This window comes from Grus americana, chromosome 15 (assembly GCF_028858705.1).
Source record: "Grus americana isolate bGruAme1 chromosome 15, bGruAme1.mat, whole genome shotgun sequence".
In the NCBI taxonomy this organism is placed as follows: Eukaryota; Metazoa; Chordata; class Aves; order Gruiformes; family Gruidae; genus Grus; species Grus americana.
The window spans coordinates 856241-877387 of record NC_072866.1 but is presented as its reverse complement, the minus strand read 5'-3'; the positions used below and the strand labels follow the sequence as shown (position 1 = coordinate 877387).

The 21147-nt window shown below is 59.3% G+C and overlaps 1 protein-coding gene across 18 annotated transcripts in view; it reads left to right on the top strand.

The window, feature by feature from the left end:
* The window catches only part of LOC129213424 (ankyrin repeat and fibronectin type-III domain-containing protein 1-like), a 249906-nt gene that overhangs the window by 191056 nt on the left and 37703 nt on the right, over positions 1-21147 (top strand). For 12 of the 18 annotated variants that reach the window (XM_054843419.1, XM_054843424.1, XM_054843418.1 and 9 more), the window contains one exon: positions 17737-17865. The exons of 3 other annotated variants lie outside the window; for them this stretch is intronic. In XM_054843419.1, the coding sequence (XP_054699394.1) occupies positions 17737-17865 (129 nt within the window). Of the gene's footprint in view, positions 1-11520; positions 11675-17736; positions 17866-21147 lie in introns of those variants that run through there. 3 more of the 18 variants (XM_054843428.1, XM_054843423.1, XM_054843425.1) reach the window with 2 other exon arrangements.

The following is a 21147-nucleotide window of genomic DNA, read 5'->3' as shown; positions in this document are numbered from 1 at the left end:
GAAAGATGGTGACCAGCACTGGGAAGGACGGATTTGGCTCTGTTTCTGGAGCTTGGAAGGGAGCGGAGCAGGGATTGGGGAGTTTGGTGCGAGCATCGTAGTTCCTCGGAGTCGGCTGGCCCATCTTGAGAGGTAACTGGGAAACGCAAAGATAAAAAGCAGCAAGGAGCCTCGGTGCCACATGTCCCGGCCCAGGAGCCGGGCTGTGTCGCAGGTGCCCCCCGCTTGCTTCAGAAGCAGCGATGCCCCCTCGGTCCCACAGTGACGTGCACGGGGGTCCCTGTGTCCCCACTCTCCACGGGAGCCTCGGCGGGCAGAGCCGGAGTGCGGGGTGCCGGGCATCTCCACCCTCCGGCTGGCAGCCCTCTGTTATTAGGGAATTTAGTTTTCTGTTTCTAGATTGACTTATTGTCGGTGTTTATTTTTAGCTCCTCCAGTGCCTTGCAGATTCCTCGAGGGATTCTTTCTTTCCCTCTCCCTCCCACAGGTTTGTTTGTAATGTAGCCACGTTGATTCGAGCCACGAGCAGGAGCTTTCGACGCCGGCGGGGGGCTGTACTGCGGTGCTTGCGGAGCAAATTACCTTTGTGGGTTTATCTAAGGCTGATGGGTCCGTGGGGTCCCGGCGCCCCGGGGCAGCCACCCCTGCAGAGAGCGGGGTGCTGGGAGGGAGCGTCACTCCCACCCACAGCCGCTGGCACAGAGGCGTTGCGGTCATCACTCGAAATCACTGGTGAAACGCGGCGAGGGGCTTTTGTCTCCCCTTGTTCTTCTCAGCGCTGCCCTCCCTGCGATTTCTCTCTTTTCACTACCCAGGGGAAGGAATTCAGATCAGCATCACTGTACTGGCTGCGTGGAAACAAAACCCAGGTCCCCGTGCAGCTCCGCAGCCAGGTTGGATGGAAATTTTTAAGTGTTTTTCTTTTTTTTTTTTTTTTTAAAGCCCTGCATAAAGTAATTCAAAACAAGTTGCGAGTATATTTTGGACTCCGGCGGAGCTGTCGTCGTTGCCTCGCTTCGGCCGCTGGCTGTCCCAGACAAGGGCTCACTTTGAGTGTACCCTTCTGCCAAGCCGGGGGGGGGATGTTTTCATTCCTAATTTAGAGCATCCGTCCCGCCGGGGTCCCCTCCCGGCTCCCGCTGAGCCCGGCGCAGCGCTGGGAGCCCGGGGCCTCCCTGCAGCGAATTTACCTGTCACCACGAGCCCCAGGGCTGTGCTAACGTTTTCGTTAGAAAATATGACACCCGTTGGACTTAGCCTCCTTCTTCTCGCCTTGGGTTGGCGCTCGGTGGGGGATGTGTGAAGGTACAGTTTGTGCTCTGTTTTTTCCAGGATTTCTGTTATTTTGTAGAGGAGGGTAAGTTTGCTTATTTTTAAACACCTAAAATATAGGTTGATGTTCAGTATAGGTTTGCTGTTTTTCCTGAGGAGGGAGAGCACTGGGAGGTCCCGTTCAGGTATGGCTTTGGTGGTGGCAGCTCCAGCACCGTGGCCCCGATCCAGGAAAGTGCGTTTCTCTGAAGCATTGATCTCCCCGGGCCGCTCTTACCCTGGGAGATGAGCACATGCTTAAGTGTTTTGTTGGACCCGGTCCTGTGAAAGCAGAGTCCCTTCGAAGAGCAGCCGAGCGAACCAAAGCCAACAAGTCGAGCCAACCTGAAAGCCGCTCACAAGGCCGCGAGAGGTCGATCCCCTTGCAGCAGCAAGGCCTGAACGTTGCGGTGTGGCAGCTCCTCTTCCTCTCCAGGGACTGACCAGCTGCAAGGAGTGAGGTGCCGTGGCCGCACGTCCCCACGGAGCGGCTGACGGAGCAGACGGGGACTGGCGCGCGCGGCGCTGCTCTGGGTGGCTCGCGTTGCACTAAGCCGTCGATCAGCCGTCACGTAACGGCGCTTTCTCTCATGATCGGGTTAGCGCTGGCTGAAATCAGCCCCGGGACGAGCAGAGGGGCTCGGGTACCTCCGCCATGAGCCGAATGTCAGACTTTGCTTCAATCAAGCAACCTGGTGCTGGGGGTGAGAGTTTTGCATGTGGTCCCGGGTGCTGCGAGGTGCTTGGGCCACGGCGGACTTTCCCCTCTCTTCTCTCGGCTGTTTCGCTTTGGGCACTGACTGGAGCTTTTCTAGGCTTGAAGTTGTCATTGAGGTTTTTCTGATCTTTATTTTTATAATGTTCATTAGCACATTTCCTATCAAAGAACAGCACGTTCCCTTCCTGTCCTCATTTTCTCCCTGGTTAATAACCCTTTGCTGCTTTGGCTCATTTGGAAAAAGAGACGGTAGCTCTGGGAACGACTCCTGGTATAATAGACAGACGTCAGCATTTTCAATCTGATCAGAAAAGCGGTGTTAATTCAAAGAGAGGGCTCAGTGCAATGACTGCAGAAGGCCCATGTTGTGTGTCTGCGGAGCACTGAGCCAACCCGTATCAAAACGTGGCAGAGTGCGTGTGTTCCTCCAAGCTGCTGAGAGATGCTCTGAACCCAGATGGTTGCTTTTCCTTTCAGAAACGGGCTGTAACAGCAGCCTCCTGCTCCCCCCTTCCCTCCCTGAGGCTCTGCTCTGGAGTTACCCATCACTGAGGCTCACCCTGCAATGAAAAACCTTGTAACAGGGTCGAGCAGTGCAGGAGAAGACGGAAGGTACGAGGGATTGTGCGGCAAAGGCTGGGCTGTTGTGTGCGCTGCAGGCATTGGAGGCATGCACTGGGGAGCCGTGTTTTGGCTGGGGCTGGACGGGAGGCGGTTACGGTTCCTGAGCATCTGCTCTGCTCCTGAAGCCTCCACCATCTTCCTCAGTTGGGTTTTCTCGGTGCTGAGGAGCAGACCGAGGGCACCAGACCACGACTTGAAATGAGCAGGGCCAAGTGTTACAAGCCCCTGCCCCAAACCCTCTGCCCTGGGGCAAGTGCTGGCGCTGCGTGCCAGGTGCTGAGCCCACCCACGCTAGCGGCACAGCCCCGTCCGGGGACCCGCGGGTTTTCACTGCACAATGGGAGCCTGCTGCTGGCGCGGGGAGAGCCAGGAGACCGCCTGCCTGGTGGGACCCTGCCCTCCGGAGAAGGGGTACGTACCACCTCGGAGCAGGGAACAGGCTGCGCCCACCGTGTGCTTTCAGTAATCCTGGGATTTAGCTCCGGGGGAGATCGGGATCGCTGCGTGAGTTCGGCAGTCAAGGAAAAGGAAGCAAGAGGCACCAGCGCGATGCCCTAAATCTTGGAGGCAAGGTCTCCCAACTTACCTGTTGTGGCCTGGACTGTTTCAGGGCACCTTACAGAGCAGCTTGTCCACTGTCTGCGAGATGCACAACTGGCTCAGAAACATCTCCAGGCGCTGCTCTCCTCCAGAGCAGCTGGGCCCAGCTCTGCAAAAAAGAGGCATCTTTCTGCAGCGCCCTGTGGACCTGCTGGCTGGTCGCATCGAAGGACAGTTTGGTCTGCGAAGCTGGAAGGCACTCGCTCCGTGACAGCCTGGGTGAAGTTGCAACAAGGGGTGAAGGGTGCTGTGTCCTGGGGGACCTGCCTCCCGTGGGGTCCCCACCCCGCAGGCAGCGGTTGCTGTGCACCGAGATGCTTTTTCAGCAGCAACCTGCGATGTGTTCTGTGCTGGAGGGGGCAGGCGAGACACCTGGAAAGCATCTGTGCTGCTCTTGCCAGCGTGAAGAATCCACCTCTTCTTCAGGGCTACAGGTGTTCTCCGAGGACAGCCCCTCTGATGGTTTATCTTTCATTGCTGGCTGTTTGCTTTCTAGGGGTCCGAAATGACTTTTGAAGACTTCAGGCTCCCGGCAGCCAGTGCTGCAGAGCACACCGCGCTGGGGTTTTGAGTCAGCTGATGCAAAGTCTTGCGTCATGGGTTTGGCATGGCGTCTCTGTGTCGTGGGCAGATGTCTGATGGTGGAGAGGGCCTTGCACAGCCGTGGAGCAGTCTTGTGGTCTGATGTGAAGCCCGGGCTCCTGGTGAGAGGGTCACTCGCCATGGCTCACGTCTCTAGCGTTGGCTTTGCCCAGAGGTTATGGTCTTTGTGCAGGATTCCTTGGTTGGAGATGGAAGCTTCTTGTCTCCTGGATGTTTCCAGGCTCAGTCCAGGATGAGATGCGACCCTCCCACATCTGTGCCCCCCCATCGCCGCCCTCAGTGCGGCCATGCATGAGGGGCATGCAGGAGCTCTGCTGATGGGAAGTGCCTCATCTGGAGGACATCGAGTGCTGCTGGTTCTCCTGCTGGGAGGTCACTCTCTTGCATGAAGAGACTCCTGTGTCAGAATAAAACGTCTTTCACCGGCCTGGTTGGCACGGCCGTCCTTCGTGGGGTCTGAGGAAATGGGCCTGATGGTGATTTAATGATGCTGGGCATGGTGCGGTGTGAACAGCCGGCTTCTGAGGAGCTCAGCTCCCCAGGAGTGTTCAAATAGCAAAGGCCAGTCCCGGCAGCCCTGGGGATAGGTGGATAATAAGAGTGAATGGGGAAACCGAGGCACAGAGACTCGTAGGCGAGGCCGTGCAGCCTGGACAGGTGCCCTTTGATTTCGTAGTACCAGATGAAAGCCATTGTGCTGGGTCCTCTTGCAGCCTCGCCTGGAGGAGGACCCCATCCCCACACTCGGTCCCTCGCTGTGGTCCCCCACCCAGCTGGTCCCTGGCCGGACGCTGGCTGGAGACGCAGGGACCACACCTCTGACAGATCCCAGCGAGGTTCCCAGCCCTGGAAGTGGCTTTGGCCTGTCCCGCTTGGCTCCTGCTGCAGCACATCCCTCCTCCAAATCGTCGACGCTTGGCTTTTGGGTTGCTTGCGTCGGAGCCGAGGCCATTTGCTCTTCCCCGAGGGCGGCGAGTGCCTCTCGCTCTCCCTCGCTCCATTGCTGGAGTCCCTCGTGCCCCAGGCGCCGAAGAGCTCTCCTCTCACTTGGCTGCAGAAACGGGCTCAGCATCCCAGAAATTCAGGCTTTCATGTGGGAGCCAATAGTCACACAACCTCCATCCAGAAACCATCATTATCGGCCGCTTGCTTTTTCTTGGTTTCTTTGAACTACAGCTCCCAGGATGCCTGAAGATATGCAGACATCCCGAAGACAGTGGTTTCCCATAAACTTTTGGGGTTTCATGCTTTGCAGGCAGGAATGTTTTTATTGCGTCGCAAATCCCTTCAAGTCCCTCAAACCTCCGTGGCGCTTCCCCGCCGTGGGGCAGACGCGGTGGCTGGAGGCGGCTGCGAGGGAGGCACGCCAAGGGCTTTTCTCTCCTGCGTTTTTCCCCTTCTTGCAAGAGAGACCTTTGTAAATCCCCGTCGTGCCTTTTGAAGGGGACTTTTGGACTGGGAGGAAGTTTGGACCAGCCGCAGTTTGCCTGTAGGATTTGCCTTTCCCGTCGCCCTTGTCCCCGTTGTTTCAAGGGCTGTTGAGCGGTGTCCCGCGGCCCCGTGCGCGTTGCTGGGCAGAGCGGGGGAGATGCCGGCTGGTGATGAGGGGTTTTCACCAGCCTGGGAAGAGCTGGGGACACGGGGAAGAGAAGAAGATGCGGTTTCATGCACTGGTGCGAGAGAGCCCAGCGGGCTGGGATTTAAATCCTGACGTGCTCGCAAGACCTAAGGGAAAACCAGAGAGGGAAATTTTCCTTTAGCACAGAGAGACGTGGTTGTAAGTGTGACCTGGTGGGTCCCCAGCTCCCGGCCCCCAGCGCAGATCTGGCCCTGGGCCAGGCGAAGCGTCAGGGGACGGTGTGTGCTGTGCACGAGTCCCACGGGTGCCCCCCAGCTCTGCACCTTCCTGCTGCCCATCCCAGGACTGGGAGGAGGGTGCTGGGAGCGGAGCGGGGTCCGTGGCGTGGGCCCGGCTGCCCCCGTTAACCACTTACTTTCTGTAGGAGAGGAAACGCGGGGGGTAGAATAGGGCTGTGGGTACCTCGGGGGCACTTTATGGCTTTGTTCTCCTGACCGGAAAAATACTTTAATGATTTTTTTCCCATTTGGTGCTGGCAGACACCAGCGTTGTACTTTCTGGTCAGACTCGTGGTGTTTGGGCTTCCTCCTTTTACCCTCTGGCTGATTAAAAGAAAAGAAGAAAGCCCAAGATCCTCCATGGGTTGGGTTTTAATACGTATTTCTTCTGTGGGTGCTGCCGTACCAGTTTGAGGAGCTTTGTGGATGACACGTGGAGGTGCTGGGTGCACTTTGGGGGCCACCAGCACCCCCGGCCGCCCGGCTCGGGCAGCACAGGCGTGAGTTAGGCCGTGCGTGTCCCCATGGGACATGTCCTGGCCCCGCTCTGCGCCGTCCCCGAGCAGCCAGGCCAGTGGGATGCTGCTGGGGGTCCGTGTCTGGGGGTGTCCCCGTGCCTCCGGGGGGGCTGGGCTCGTTCCCTGCCGCCCCTCTCCCGTCCCTCCCCGCAGCCCCCTGCGCAGGCAGTCCTGCATGCACAAGCACGCCCGTGTACGTGAGCATGCCCGCGTGCACAAGCACACCCACGTACACGCACGGCTCCTGGCACCTGCCCGCCTGTCCCGACAGCGAGCGATGGTGGCAGGCCGTGTGGTCCGCTGGAGGAGCCGGGTGCCAGCCCAGAAAGGAAAACCATCGAGGCTCTGCGGCCGGCTCGCGCTAACCACATCACTCCTCTCCTCCACTTGGAAAAGCCTGGCCGACTGGCAGCCCAGAATAACAAGCTTTTCCATTCCTGCGTGCAGCATCGGACGCGGGGCCATTTAAAACAAGAGCCGGCTCCAGCGCGAGTGCAGTGCTCAGACTAAACAACGGCACGTCCCCCCCGGGGCGGCTTGTCCCCTGCGCGGGGCATCAGGCCGCAGTCGCAGCTGCTGGGGCCGATGGGGACGGCAGGGCGGGGATGTTGGGATGGCACGGCGGGGATGCTGGGATGGCACGGCGGGGATGTTGGGATGGCACGGCGGGGATGCTGGGATGGCACGGCGGGGATGTTGGGATGGCACGGCGGGGATGCTGGGATGGCACGGCGGGGATGTTGGGATGGCACGGCGGGGATGCTGGGATGGCACGGCGGGGATGCTGGGATGGCATGGCGGTGCCTCGCCATGTGTGGGCTCAGTCCGAGTGGCGACCAGAGTGGGTGGAGGAAGATGAAGGTCCAGGGAGGGCTGAGCCCCTCCAGGGACCCCCTCACCCATCCAGGCAGATTGCACACGAGGAAAGAGATTTGTTGGGTTTTGTCCTTTTCTCTTTTTTTCTTTATTTTCCCTGGTATCTTTTAGAATAAAAACTTTAATTGCTAGGGAGGAAATTCTGAAAACTAGCTACCAGGGCTGCATGCAGAGCACTCCTGTCCCCTGGCAAGAAGGGAGCAAGTCTGCGCGTTTCTCTGCTTTGACAGACGTACGCTCAAGCACGCTTACGCAGCCCGGATGGAAGAGCCCAAAGTTTCTGTCCTGCTGCTCAGGAAGGAGCAGATATCTTCATTAAAAATGATAGGAAATGGAAATGCTAGAATACTTAAAAATAAGCAAAGTGATGGGGATTTTTCCCAAGGAAAGCCATTTTTGTCCATTTTATTTTGTAGGTTTTATTTAATTGTTGTCTGTAGATGGTTGGACTTTTGTTTTTAAAGTAGATTAAGCTAATTCTGCAGGTAAGCCATATCGGTACGTGTCATCATGAGATGGTGCTCATCAGTGGTGCGGCTTATGGTAGGCACTAAGGAGCTCTTTGTGTACGTCTCCTTTTGCAGACGACAGCGTATTAGCGTGACACAGTGGCAGGCATGGAGGTCCCAGCCTAAATATTTGCTCAGAGGCTGGAGAGAGAGGAAACTTCCAGATCATCTTAAGTTGTCTTCAAGATCCCACCTCTGCTGACGTCCCACTGCCCCGTTCACGGGCCACATTCATACCGCTGGGTGGGGGTCTCTCAGCAGCACGTCCCCCCGCCTCCTTGCGGTGCTCGCCCACGGGATGCTCCCTGCCTCGCACCCCTGCGGGAGTGGGTTCACAACAGGATTGTGGGTGCCCGTGGGTGATGCCGATGCCTGGGGAGGGAGACGATACTGGTGCAGGTCCTGTCCCCCCCCTCCACGGCGGCACGGGCATGCCGGGGGGCTGCAGGGCGCAGCGTGAGTCACCAGGCTGCGGGCGCGCATGCCCAGCGTCTCTGTTCCTGCACGGACAGCTGTTGGTCGAGGGGGGGAACAGTTGTTATTGTCAAAATGCAAATGAATAAAATCATTGGTTTGGCAGAGAATTTTTAGGGGAAGGACATGCAAATTTACCTTCCGTTCAGAGTGTACATTGGTATTAAAATACAATGTTTGAAAGCCAGAACAAAAGAACATTTTAATTTGGGGCTCATCAGATGGTTCCTTCTGCTTGGATTAGCATCAGATTCTTTGCAGCAAATGCTGTAAGTTTAACAAAACTCCAGTTTTCAAAGAAAACAAGAAAAAAGTTCTAAAGATGCCATCCATTTCCAGGGATCGTTGCTGCTTTCATTGGCCTCCGCTGCTGTGAAGCCACTGGCTTGGTACTGAGTATGGGACAGGCCAACAGGGATGGGCTTTGGGAGATGCGAGTAGAAGGTGAGGTTGGGTTTCTTCCTGGATGCTGCTTTAATCTGGCCTCTAAATAGCTCAGAAAAGTCAGCGCGGGGGTTCTGCTCGGAGGCGCAGGACCCAGGAGGTCTGGTGGGACCTCCGGCATGCCTGAAGGGTGCCGGCAGACCTCGCCCTCGGGGGGGGAGTGGGTGGCAGCAGGGTCACGAGGCTGCCGAGATCGTGGAGGCTGTGCTGGAGGGATGGGTGGTGTTTCTGTCCTTGGCCGCCTTTAGAAACACCCCCCCATCTAAACCCTGCGTTTCCACAGCGCTCAGAAACAGCTGCGCTGCTTATTTAAAGGTACCGGTGAGGCATCTCCGTCCTTCTCCCCCTGGTTCCCTCCTCCTTTCATCCCTGGGTATACCTACCTGCCTCGTGTCACAGAGCAGAAATAGAGAATAGCCACCGACTCGCTAATTGTAACGCAGCCTGATAATGCCAACTATAATTAGCTGTACGTATCAAAGCGGTTTTGCTGGCGGAAGTTTTTTTGTGACCCCGCTATCATACTTTAAATAGAGGATCCCTCTGCTCTGCCCAGCTCCTTGCTGCAGAGCCAGGTCCTGCGGAGTCCAGCGTCCTGCCCAGGGAAGCTGGCCCAGCGTCAGTCTAGGTGCCTGCATCTGCCCGGCTCGTGAAGAGCCAGGCCTAGCAAAGCAGCGCTCCTTGACAGGCTTTAAGCACTGCTTATACCCCCCTATATGTGGTGGATGTCGGCAACCACCGAAAGATCTGCTCCCTTCCCTGAGCCCCCGTCACTGTGGCCGGCCAGGCGTGCTGTGCCAGCGGCACCGGGCTGCCCTGGTCGGGGTTGTTGGGGTTTTGCAGCTCCGACCCGTCTCTCCGTTATGACTTTAGTGCACTCATCAACGGAGAGGCAGCTCGTGAGCTGTGGCACGGGGAAAACAGTTCAGGGTCTCTAAGTACGGCATCCTGTCTTGAGCTGCACATCACGTCCCGGGTCTGTCTCTTTGCTCCCTCTTGTTGAGACCTCTAGCTTCTTTATCATCTCCTGCAACTCCTGCCACTCTTTCCCCATCTGCAGCATCCCCACTGTCCCTCTCTCTGGCCTCGGGAAGCCTCAGCACGCTGACGAGCTGTCCTCCCCTTGCAGCAACCCCCTCGTTGGGTGACAACAGGCATCCCCGGCTTTGCTCCGTCCCACCAGCCGGGCTGGTTTGGCTCATGAAGGCCCATCCCTGGCAGGTGGGTCAGCCTGCACGCCTGCAGAGCTCATTCCCTTGGCAGTGCAAAAGCCTTTGGCTTCTTCTGTGCAGCTTCACCCAACCTCGGCACATCGCACGGCTCACATGTGATAACACATGGAAATGTTCGGTTGGGTGGATACGCCCAAATTCATCACTTGCTCAAACCACGGCTGCCCGCAGCTGCTCTGTCGTGCTGTCTGATCTGTCCTGAGCTCCTCGTGGAGGTAAGCGAGCGCCTGTTCCGCTGATGTGCTGTTCAACACCGCCATGCTCAGCGGGGAGAGATTCCCTAATGTAATAGCCCGCAGGCAGACCTCGGGCTGTGACGGCATCACATCTCACAAACTAATCACGGTTGAGTCAGTGCGAGAAGTGGGGCTCTGAAGTCCCCAAGGAAACCCAGGGACTCGGAGCAACTGTCGGTGAGTTCCTGTCCCTGCATGGAGCCGATGCCCTGCCCTTCGGGTGAGGGACCAACCCTCCCGAGGTGCTCTCTGCTGCCCTGCCGTAGGGACTGCGAGCCCACCCGCGTCCCTGCGCCGCTGCCCTGGGGAAGGCACCTCGCTGCTCTTTGGGCTGAACTGTTGTGTTCTGGCAGGACGTCACCCAAGCTTCCCATTTCCAGCCCTGGGCAGCATCTGGGGAGTGGGGGGTGAGCCCCCAGAGGCGTGGCCGAAGGGCAGCGTCCTGGACAGACGTGGGGGTTCAGCGGCAGAAGCCCCGGCTGGGCAACCTTGGCAGGCAGCGGTGGCCACGTGCGGTCAGCGTCTGTCCTCGTGCTAAGGGAACACATGGAGGGCAGGCTCCGGTCGGGGGTCCCCAGCGCTCCCCACCCAGCACTCGCCTGGAGCCGAGGTGTGCAGCATCCATCTGGGCTTGGGAAGTCCCTGTGGGCAGTGTCCTGTGCCTGTCACCCGATGACCCAAAACAGTGGTGGAAGAGCTTGTGCGCCCCAACCCCAGACATTGCTCACGGATTTAGGAGATCGAGGAGGAGGAACGTGAGGGCAGCAGAGTACATGGCTGTCTGCAGCTCACCAGATTCCCTGCATTGTCACCCCTGAGCCCACGGAGATTGGAGACCAGTGGCCAAAACCAGTTTCCTGAGTGGTGAGGGCAGGGGCAGGATGGCCTGGCAGCGTGGGGGGGCTCTTGGGGCTTCCTCCTGCAAAGCTCACCTGGGGACCCCACAAGTTTTGGTGGGAGTCAGTGCCGTTTTCAGCATCACTACCTCTGCTTTCTCCCCTTCTCAACTGGAACAGACAGTGAAGCTGCGCGGGGTGCCAGGGGCTTGCGGCGTCCTCCGCGGATGCCGCTGGGGTTTGGTGGCACGTTGTTGCATCAGGAGTGCCACAAAAGCCCAAAGCCAGCGGTGGGGTCTGCCAGAGGTGAGCCTGAGGTGGCATTGCTGGCTTCTGCCTGGTGATCCCTCTCGGCCAAGCCCTGTCCTCTACACCAAGCCCCGTCCCCTCGGCCGAGCCCGGTCCCCCCATCTGAGCCGGGTCCCCCAGCCAAACCCGCGCAGACTTCTGGTTATGTAAAACCCCAGCGAACGCGACCGGGAGATTCTTCAGTGTCGGAATCTGAGTCACATGGGGCTGTTTTATTTCCCCCTCTGCTAATCTCGTTTCTATAGAAACAAGATTGGGAGGAAAAAAAAAAAAAAGAAAAGAAAAAAAGAGCCGAGCACAGAGCGAGCAAGAAACCTGAGGTGATGGGTGAGGGAAGCGGAGGTGGTGGATGAGGAGGTCGGGCGGCGCGGGTGGGAGTAGGGGATCCCGGCCGGGATGGGAGCGTGCCTGCGGTTGCGTGCGTTGAGGGGATGGGGACGCTCCCCAAGAGCCACTCTCAGATGAGCTGCTCCTCCAGCGGCGGGCGCTCGGCAGAACGCGGAGGGAAGGGAGCAGAGGCTGTGCAGGTGAGTGAGCATCGCTCGCGCGGCTCCTAGGCATCTTCCTCCGGCACGGCACAGCACGCCGCAGCTCTGCCTGGCTCAGCGGGGGTCCTGTCCCCAGCTGCTGCTTTGGGGACACGCTCGCGGCTGGAGCCATGCTCGGTGGGCGCCGTGCCCGAAGCATGCCGCTGCAGTGGGCTGGTCAGCAGGGTTTACCAGAGCGGCGTTCGCGGTCGCTTGCCCAGAGGCTGGATGCATGTGCGTGGCCGTGCGGCCGTGCACATTCCCTTTCCAAAGCCTCTCTCTCCTGAAAGGCTGCTGCATGTTCGGAGGCACCTTTCCAGCTTCGATTATTTTTCCTCTATTTTATTCTAACTGCACCTGTGCAAATAAAACGCTCGCAGGAGCCAAACCCCGCAGCTGCAGGGAGCGCAGGGAGCTGTGCTTGCTCCCAGCCCTGCTCGCCCCGAGGCAGCGTCCGGCTCCCTCGCAGCAGCGGGATTTCCCTTCCCCAGCCTCGAGGCCAGGCTGCGGCCGGGATGCCCGTGGGAATAAGCCCAGCTCAAAAGCTGGTTTTGCAATGACTGTTCCCAAAGGGAGGACTAGATGAAAATGCTGCTTGTTTGCCTGCTGCCAAGTGCCTGGGCTGCCCACAGCCACCGCATGGCTTGTCCCGGGACTTTTGCTTGCCTGTGCTAATTCCGGAGGCCGGCAGCTGCCTGCCAGGAGCTGGGTTAGTTCAGAGCCATGTACAAGCACGTGCTGGCTCCCGAGTCTCAGGCTTGGGAGCGCAACAAGTGGGAGTTATTCCTGCCTGGGCTAAAGTCTCTCTGTCTCTGTGGGATGGATGGCTCGTGCCCGTGCGGTGGTGAGGGCTCTGGCCGGGGGTGTTCGCGGAGCAGGAGCGTTGCCAGCACTGCTGGTCCCGTGCCGGTGCCCGTGCCAGCACTGCCTTGTGCCCTGGGTCATCCCGCACCCGTGGCACGGTGTAGCTGTGCCGCACACACCACAGTCTCTCCTGCAGCTCTGGCCGCGGCACGGCCGGGTCTCACAGTGCCAGAGGCTGGGTGAGGCGCCGCACGGGCACCCGGGCTTCTGCGGGAACACGCTCACTCCGATGGCTGCAAACTGCTGAAACACGCTGCTTTTTGCAGAGGCAGCCCACGACGTCCCTCCAAGGGCCACCGCAGGGGAGAGGGAGGGCCACGAAGCTGAGGGGACGGGGATTTTGCTTGTCATCGCTTTCCAGTTTTGTGGCGTGGCGTGGGGGATGCAGCGGTGAGGCATTGCAAACCCCCGGCCGGATTCGCGCCTGTGCACGGCTGGTAAAGCCGGAGGGATGAATCGAGTCCCTGTGTATTTCTGTACTAAGTCAGCTTGGGGAAATGTCATTGCTCATCCGCCTGCCCGGCCAGCGAGGGGGTGGAGGGTGGCGCTTTAGACCCTTGTCCTCATCCGAAAGGGCAGCTGAGCGGATTTTTGTGCTGGGATGGCTCAGCGAGCCGGCTGAGCTGCAGGCAGAACGGGGCCGGGCTGCCAGCCCGCCGTGTCTCTGCTCTGCCTGCGCTCCCACCGCCTCGGCTAGCTGGGGGCTTTGGACCCCCTGAAAAACGTGCCTGGTGAAGGGGCGGGCATCAGGCCCGTGTAACGCAGCGCGTTCGGGCGGCACAGCTGGCGTGGGAGCTGTGCCCCACACTGAGCCCGAGTCTTCCCCCATGGCTGGGCCGGCTGTGCCGGCAGCGAGGGTCCGAGTGCCGGTGAGCACCCCGGGGGGGCCGTCAGCATGCACCAGGCTGGGGACAGCACTGTCCCCATCTCCCTTCAGCAGCAGCATCTGGCTCTGGCCACCCCTGCCTGCTCCGCGCCTGTGGCAAGTGCTGGGTGCTGCGGCTGATGCCGAGGGGGTGTTTGCCATTCCAGGTCCTGCTGCCCCCGTGCAAAGCTGTGGGCTTTTGGGGGAGACGTGGTGTGTGGGCTTTGCACCCCTGCACCCTGCCAGCAGCGGCGGTCCTGCCTCCCCGGTGCTGCCGGCTCTGCTCTGCCGGGAGGTTTGGAGGGAAGGGCTGAGGATGGGTATTGCTGCAAGAGTCTCCAGGGCTGATAATTATTTCTGGGGAAAAGATGCTGTGTTCTGACTTACACGCTGACATGGGACTCTGAACATGTGTAATCTGGCTGACAGATGGCAAGTCATAGAGGTGTGATTTATGATACAGCACAGTAGCTGAACAACCTTCTCTGGTTGTCAGGAGACGATTCTTCCCAGCGCTGCGGTTGATGTTTCAATTGATGGTTTTCCCCGCGTGTCCCCTCGGCCCCTCAGCAGTGCGCGGGGACTGCTGGGGAGCCTCGCCAGGTCCCGGCACGGCAGGCTGGGTCCGCCGAGCGCCGGCAGCGCCGGTGCTGAGCTGCTGCAGGGGTGCTGCTTCTTATGGCGGGGTGGGCAGGTCACCCCAAATCCTGCCCGGGCTGGACCATGAGCCCTCCTGTGCAGCGGGCAGGGCTGGGGGCGCGGTGCTGGCCTTGTCCCCGGGGGTCCCATGGCTGGGATGAAGCTGGCTCCAGGCAGCAGTGGCTCTCTGGGGCTGCCTGTTCCCCAGACTGGCACTCGTGGTGCTGAGCGTGCTGGTACTGATGGGAGAAGGCATGAAAATCTGGCCCATCAGTGAAGTGCACAAGAGGACGGATGCCGACAGCCACAGGAAACGTGCCTCACTTGCATGGCCTCTCCGTGCCTCAGTTTCCCTGCCTCTGCCCTGACATCGCTACCGCCGATCTTTCCTAAGGGACAGGGGCAGCTGTCAGTGTTTGGAAACCTGGGAAGTAAAAGTGCGGTCCCAGCAGCATCCACCCCTCCGCGTCAGAGGCTCACCGCCGCTGCCACCTGCAGAGCACAGACCCCGCAGGGCACGACGCCCAGCGCCGCCGTGGAAGCATCCTGACCCCGGGGGACCGGAGCAGCCCCAGCACGAGGAGCTGTGAGGGAAGCTGACCCACGAGCGGGGCCTCGACGGGGCGAGGGGAGTGGGGCAGAGCAGGCTGCTGGCGCCAGGCTGCGTTTGCCTGCGTGCAGCCACGGCAGAGCAGGTATGATTCATTCCCTCTTCTGCAGTACAATTTATGTAAAGCAGCACCGTATAAATAGCCAGATGATACTGTAATGTGCTCCTGGCTTTCTAATTAGGGATGCTCCTGCTGGAGCTTTTGGGTCTGGTGGACATGAGTCCTTTGCTGAGCGCTGGATGAGTTGCTGGCAGCTCTCAGGGGGGGAGGTACCGGCCCGTCAGAGCGGTCGCAGCCGTCTCCTTTAACCCACTGCGAGCAGTTGGAGGTGATGGGTGAACCGGCTGGGTGACCCCTAGTCTGGAACATTGGTCTGGGGGGTGAAGGCAGCACCCAACGTCTCAAGATTCTTGGTCACCTTCTGGCTCGTACCTGGCCTTGCTTGTCCGCCCCGGGTCAGGCAGATCTAGGCAGCACCTGCCCTGTGCCAGAAAGCATCGCCTCCATCCCCACGGCTTCCCCTGCCATGCCGTGCTGCGGGGGAGTCACGGTGAGGCCGCACGTCCCCGAGCACCCAGGTGGCTTCTCCAGCCCCACCAGCGCACCCCACCCCAGGGACTAACGCTCCTTCGTTCCGAGCCCTGTCGGCACAGCTCCCTCTTTTCCCCCTGCCAGCTCTTCGCGGCGGATGTGTTGGCTCTATCCATGGCTGCTCCCTCCCAGCTTGGGGCAGGTGGATGTGTCCGCGTAAACTCCTGGGTGTGTGATTGTCCCGGTGGTGTTGATCGCCAGAGGCACGTACCGGCACCGCAGAGACACCCGTTTGTTGCGGGGGACGGTTGCCTTCTTGCATCCGTGCTTGTGGTTTGGGATTTCCCAGCCCCCCGTCCCTGCTGGGGACCAGTTTGGGAGGGGTGGCTGTGATGGCGCAGGGAGTGTGGTGGGGATGGGGAGCAAGGACAGCGTTCTCCAGGCAGTCCCCAAATCTCAGGAGATCAACATGCCCAGTGTCCTGACAGCTGGGGATGGAGCCCTCACCCCTGCACGGTGGCCGGAGCCTCTCCTGGGGAGGTGGAAAGCTGGGCAGCGTTAGGACTGCCGCAGCAGGAACAGTCAAATGCCTCCGAGGAGGTGCTATAGAAAGCCAGCAGCACCCGTCCCCACCACCCAGCCCCATCCCTGGCTGCTGGGTGCTCTCCGGTCGGCCCCGAGCCCTGCGCGCCCCAGGGGGCTGCTGCAGAGCACGAGCGGTCAGTGCCCGCGCCTCCCTGAACGGGGATCTGACTCCTTACAGCCCAGCTCTGACGCCAGATGAAAGGAGGGGCGAGGTGGCGGCGATGCTGTTGGTGCAGGGCTCTGCCCGATGGGCTTTCACAAGGCGCCTGGATCGCTCCTCTTCGAACGCCTCTTCCTCCGGCTGCGAGTGGGGGAAAACTGGGGTTTGGGTTTCTTGCTGGGTTTCTTTTAAGGCAAACCTCATCCTTTACATCAAAGTAGTATTTCTTCTCAAGAATGTAAAGAATGACCCTGGAAGGTCTGAGCGGCTCTTTCCCAGCGGTGATTGGAGAGACAAGAGCCTTCTCCAGAAAGCTGTCTCCACCCCATCCCCATCCCCAGCAACAGCAACTCATAAGCTGAAAAATAAATCAATAACCAGAGTTAATGAATTGAAGATGTCTGTGTTCAAAATGTATCAGGGAAAAAACTGTTAGCTGGTCGTGGTTGGCTTAATTATTGTAAGGAAAGGCGGGGACCTCTTGTTTCTGAGAAATACCTTCTTTTTTTCTTTCTTTTTTCGGAGGTATTTTGTTTGGTTGAAGCCTGTCAGGACTCAAGAGGAGAGGAGGATTGGCTTTAGCAACATTCATAGGTTCAAAGTCCTCCCCCCAGGTCTGTCCCTCATCCCCTGGGACCTCAGTCAAATCGCTCCTGTCCCTCCCTGCCCATCCCGGGGCCGGCTGAGCGCTGGGAGCAGGTCGTGCCGGCGCAGAACCAAAGGAGCAGGAGAGGCGGCAGCCGTGCCGGCGTGCGTGGCAGGGCTGGCAGATGGCATCGGTGCCACCACCCTGGTCGTGTGCCCAAGTCGGGGTGTCCCAGCCCCCCAGGCTGCTCCTCCCTTGCTCCCACCTCTGCTCCTGGTGAACTGGCAGCAGGGACAGGTTGCGGCGCCGTGTTCAGCTGTGAGCCGGGGGTGCCGGCCCTCCGCACAGGCAGCACTGGGGGCTCCGCGTGCCGCAGAGGAAAGCCGAGGGCTGCGGGTCTCAGCGGGCAGGCGCCTGCCAAGCGAATCTCAGTGCTGGCTTTCGGCGTGCCGTTGGGCTTGGAGACGGTGCAGTTGTGCCTCAGCACGGCGGTTCTCTTCTGGAGAGGGCCGGGGTGGAGGGGGGTGTGCAGCGTGGCCCCGGAGCCGGGGGAAGCTCTTCTCCCTGGTCCCAGGAACTGGGAGCGACGCTGGAGCATCGCAGCCGGCAGGAAGGGGCTTTGTCGGTGCAGATGGGTCTTACAGCTGAACCCATTTGCTCACGCACATTTCTGTTTCCTCCTCCGAAACGTCCCTGACATGGGCTGATTTCCCTGTCAGGCCTCAGCAGGAAAGCCGTCCCGGTGTTTGAGAGCCCCAGTTGGGCGTCCACAGGGGCTCTGGGGTTTCTCTGAAGGAGCATGCGGCCATGGCAGAAGTCTGCTTTGATTCTCTCTGCTGATGCTTCCCCGGCTGCCCAGCCCCTCTCAGGCAGGCACTGCAGGAAGCAGCCGGCATTTCTCCAGCGTTGGCCGTCACCGCTTGGCATTCCGATGCAGCACGTAGTAGGACCTGGTGCTAACTTGGCCTGCCAGGCTCGCAGCTTCGGTTTTGCTAACGGCACGCCGTGGACGCGTGCTGGTCCTCGCTTGCTGAAGCGATGCTAAATCTGCTGCTGCTCCGCTTCTTCCCCCCGATGCTGGTGCTGCCCCGTCCCAGTGCCACTGACCCTCGGGGAGCCCCCTCCTTTCAGCTCCAAGCATCGCCTGGCTTTGTGCCGTGGACGCCCGTGGGAGCCGGGGTGCTTCAGTGACATTAACGCCTTTCCTCTCCCCTTCCCCAGGTCGGAGAGCAGCCTCTCTAGGTTTGCCCACCGCTTGTCGGTTAAGCAGAAGCAGGAGAAGAGAAGGAAAGCTGAGTATGCCTCGGCCGAGCTGTCTGCCTTCCGGCCCAGGTCTCTGAGCATTGAATGGTAAGAGCTGCAGGACAGGGCTGGGGGAAAGGAGCTCCTGCCTCTCCAGTCGTCCCCCCGTCCCCTGTCCCCACTGCTGCCAACTCTCTGTCCCTGTCCCGTGGCACAACACCCCTTCCAACCCCTCCGCCCGCTGCAGAAGCTCCCAAGGGTATCCAGCCGAAACATCCCCCCTCGCCCCAGGACAGGGAGCAGCAGGGAGCCCCTCCTTCCCTGGGGGGCTGGAGGAGACCCCCCCAGCTGAGCCATGGGGGTCTTCCGGGGCTCATGTGGGATGCGGACATGCCCCCGCCGCCGGCTGCTCCTCTCCTCTCCCCTTCCCTTCCCGCAGTCCTTGGAGGAGCTGCTGGAGGATGCATCCCGCAGCCCCTCGCTGCCTGACGCAGCTCCGCTGGATAAACCAGGGCTGAGCGCCACGGCGGGATGGCCGCAGCCGGCGCGGTGGCACCGGGGGCCACAGGGGCTCCCCGCTGGCGCCGTACCCGGGGTGAGTGCTGTGAGGGGCCGGGGCTGCTCAGCGCGAGCCACCCCACTCCGCGGGGATGCCATGCTCCCTCCTTCCCCGCTGCCGCCGCCACCGCCGCCGCGGTGCCCACGAGGCCCCTCATGCCGAGCACAGGTCTCAAACTGCAGTCCCTGCTCGAGCAGGGAGTAATTTATCCTGGGTTTCTAAGCTCTGATGCAACAGCCTTGGACACAGATCACAGTCAACCCTCCCAGCGTTAGAGGTGACCTGCTAAGGATATTTAAAAGAACTGGAAATTGCATTGCTTTCTGCTTCCTTAGATGGATAAAGGAGGGTAAAACTTTAAAAAAAAAAAAAAAAAAAAAGAAAGAAAAAAAGAAATGCTTAGAAATTGCAGGAATGTCGAGTTTGGTTTTCATTTTCCCTGCTTTTTTTGGAGATCTTTCTGGCTTTTGTTGTATGGTCTAACACTTCAGTGTGAGGTTGTGGAGTTCTCCTCAAAGGCTTCCTCTATCTGTTAAGTTAGTTAGGCATCAAAGCTAACTAGGTATTAATGAGGCCAGACAAAGAATTTAAGCTATTTGGTGACAGATTACTTTCTTCTCCAGTTGCACAACTTTCTTCCCTTTGCTGAAACGATGTCATCAGGAAAGCTGTTCTGCAATTACTGTGAATCTTTCAAATAGACAAATATGTGAATTTCTAACCTACCAAATAGGAAAACAAGCAACTCATTAAAAACAATCAGAGTTCCTCTTTATTCGTAGTAAAGAAGCAAGAGAAGTCAGTAAATCTCTTTCCTCCCTTTAACTGTCTCTTTGAAGCCCCCGGATCCCATTTTAGCCCTGCTGTGTCAAGGTATATTTGTGGTACATTTTTCACTCGCTCTGTATCGTTTTCCGGGGGGAAACCATCTGTCTGGGATGAGTTTGCAAAGCACCTGGTACGGCAGCGACCCCGCGGTAGATGATGCTGTTTGATGAGGTTTTGTAAGCCAGCTCGGAAACGAGCTCTTGGTGAGGAAGAATCCCCTTTGCCTTCAGTTTGCCACATGCCATCGCGTTGGAGATGGAGGCTGGAAAGCGTGCGGTCCGGAAGAGAAGGTCTGATGTCACCGCTGCTGCAGGGACACGGGCACGGCTGGTCTGGCCGGGGAGGGGGAACTGCCCCGCGGTCCTGGGTTTCGTCCCTGGCTGGAGACACCTTGAGCCGGATCAGACGTCCGACCTGGCAGCCCGGCTTGGGTGGGCAGGGGTGCTGGGACTCGGGTGCTGGGGCTCGCTGGCGCTCAGCGGTGGGCACAGAGGAGGGGTGACCCAGGGGGCCATGGTGACGAGGAGCTGGGTGAGCAGCGGCGGGGAGAGGCCCCTGCCCATCTCGCTGTGCTTGCTGAGCCTCTCCCCGTTGCCGTGTTAAGCAGATGAGCCAGGAGCTGCGCTGGCTGTGGCATTGCAGCGCAGGAACTGAATCGCCTTTTACGCGCACGCTGCCCAGTTGCCAAAGAGCGTCTAGGGGCACCCACGCACGAAGCACGGGCCGCTGCCTTCCCGGCAGGATGGGCACGCTGCAGGCAGGTTTTCACGCGTGTGCCTGGTCCACATGTGCACGCTTGCCCTCGAGGAGGCACTCAGAGGCTTTTCCCGTGCAAGCACCAGCCTCCTCTGCAGCTGCATCCTGCAAAGGGGGCACCTGGCCTTTTCCATGGTGTGAGACATCATTTCTCTCCTTCCCCCACACATCTTCAGGGATCCGTGATCATCGTAGCGGGATCAGCATCCTTGGTTAGCCGCTCCAAGCCATCGTGCTGCACCCAGGGGAAGGGTCTCTGGAGCGGCGGGTGTCGCTGCCCCTGCTCGCCCCGTGCTTGGCACGGCAGGTCCTGGGCTGCGGGCAAGGCTGCTGGGTGCTGTGGCTGACAGACAGCGTGGCTCATGTCCTTGCAAATCTACAGATGCCTAATTTGGCTTCCAGAGCAAATATCTACGTGCATCAAATCTGCATGTGTTTATAAGCTTAACCCAAGGTCACCACTGCATCTGTTTACCTGCCTCTGTGCAGAGGGTGAATGTCCACGCTGTGTGTGATGGGGGGTCAGCTCATCCCATGCGGGCAGGAGGGCGATGGAAAGGCCATGGACCCGTGTTTTCCCAAATCAGCGGCTCTGAGAATCCTGCCCATCTTAATCCCAAGCCTTGAAGGCAAGCAAGGACTCCTGGACCTGCTGTTACCTGTTGCCAAGGAGGAGGTAGAGATTATAAACACAATCATCAGTGCCCATTGCTTCGAAAAGCTGGCTGCCAGTCTGGTGGAGGGATTAGTGTTTTCTGCCTGAAATGCCTACAAAAACTTGGTCAGTCCTACCCCTCGTGTCTCTGCCATAGTGGAAAGCATCCTTACCTCTCATCCCCATGCAGGGCATGCTGAGCCAGTTCAGTTTTCCAGTGTTCCCAGTTGTTCAGGTGCTTGGGTAGGGCTGGATGGAGCTGACGTGGGAGAGGAGGAGCTGTACAGCATCGCAGTGTCCGCCTGACACCGTGTCCCCTGCGCTGAGCGCTGCCAGGTGCGATGGGGACAGCAGATCCCTTCATCTCCCCTTGGCCCTTCTCCCTGCCCCTGGGGACACCTCGAAGCCCTGCGGGGCAGGCTCGCTGGGCACTGGCATTTCTCTGGGCCAGGAGATGCAGGGTTTTTGCTGGCATAATAAATGAGGTGCTGAACATCCCATGCTGCCTACCCAAACGCACACGGATGCTCCCATCGCAGGTCTCATGGTCCGTCGGAGCACATCTTGCCGGGTGGGACGCGCTCACGGGTCG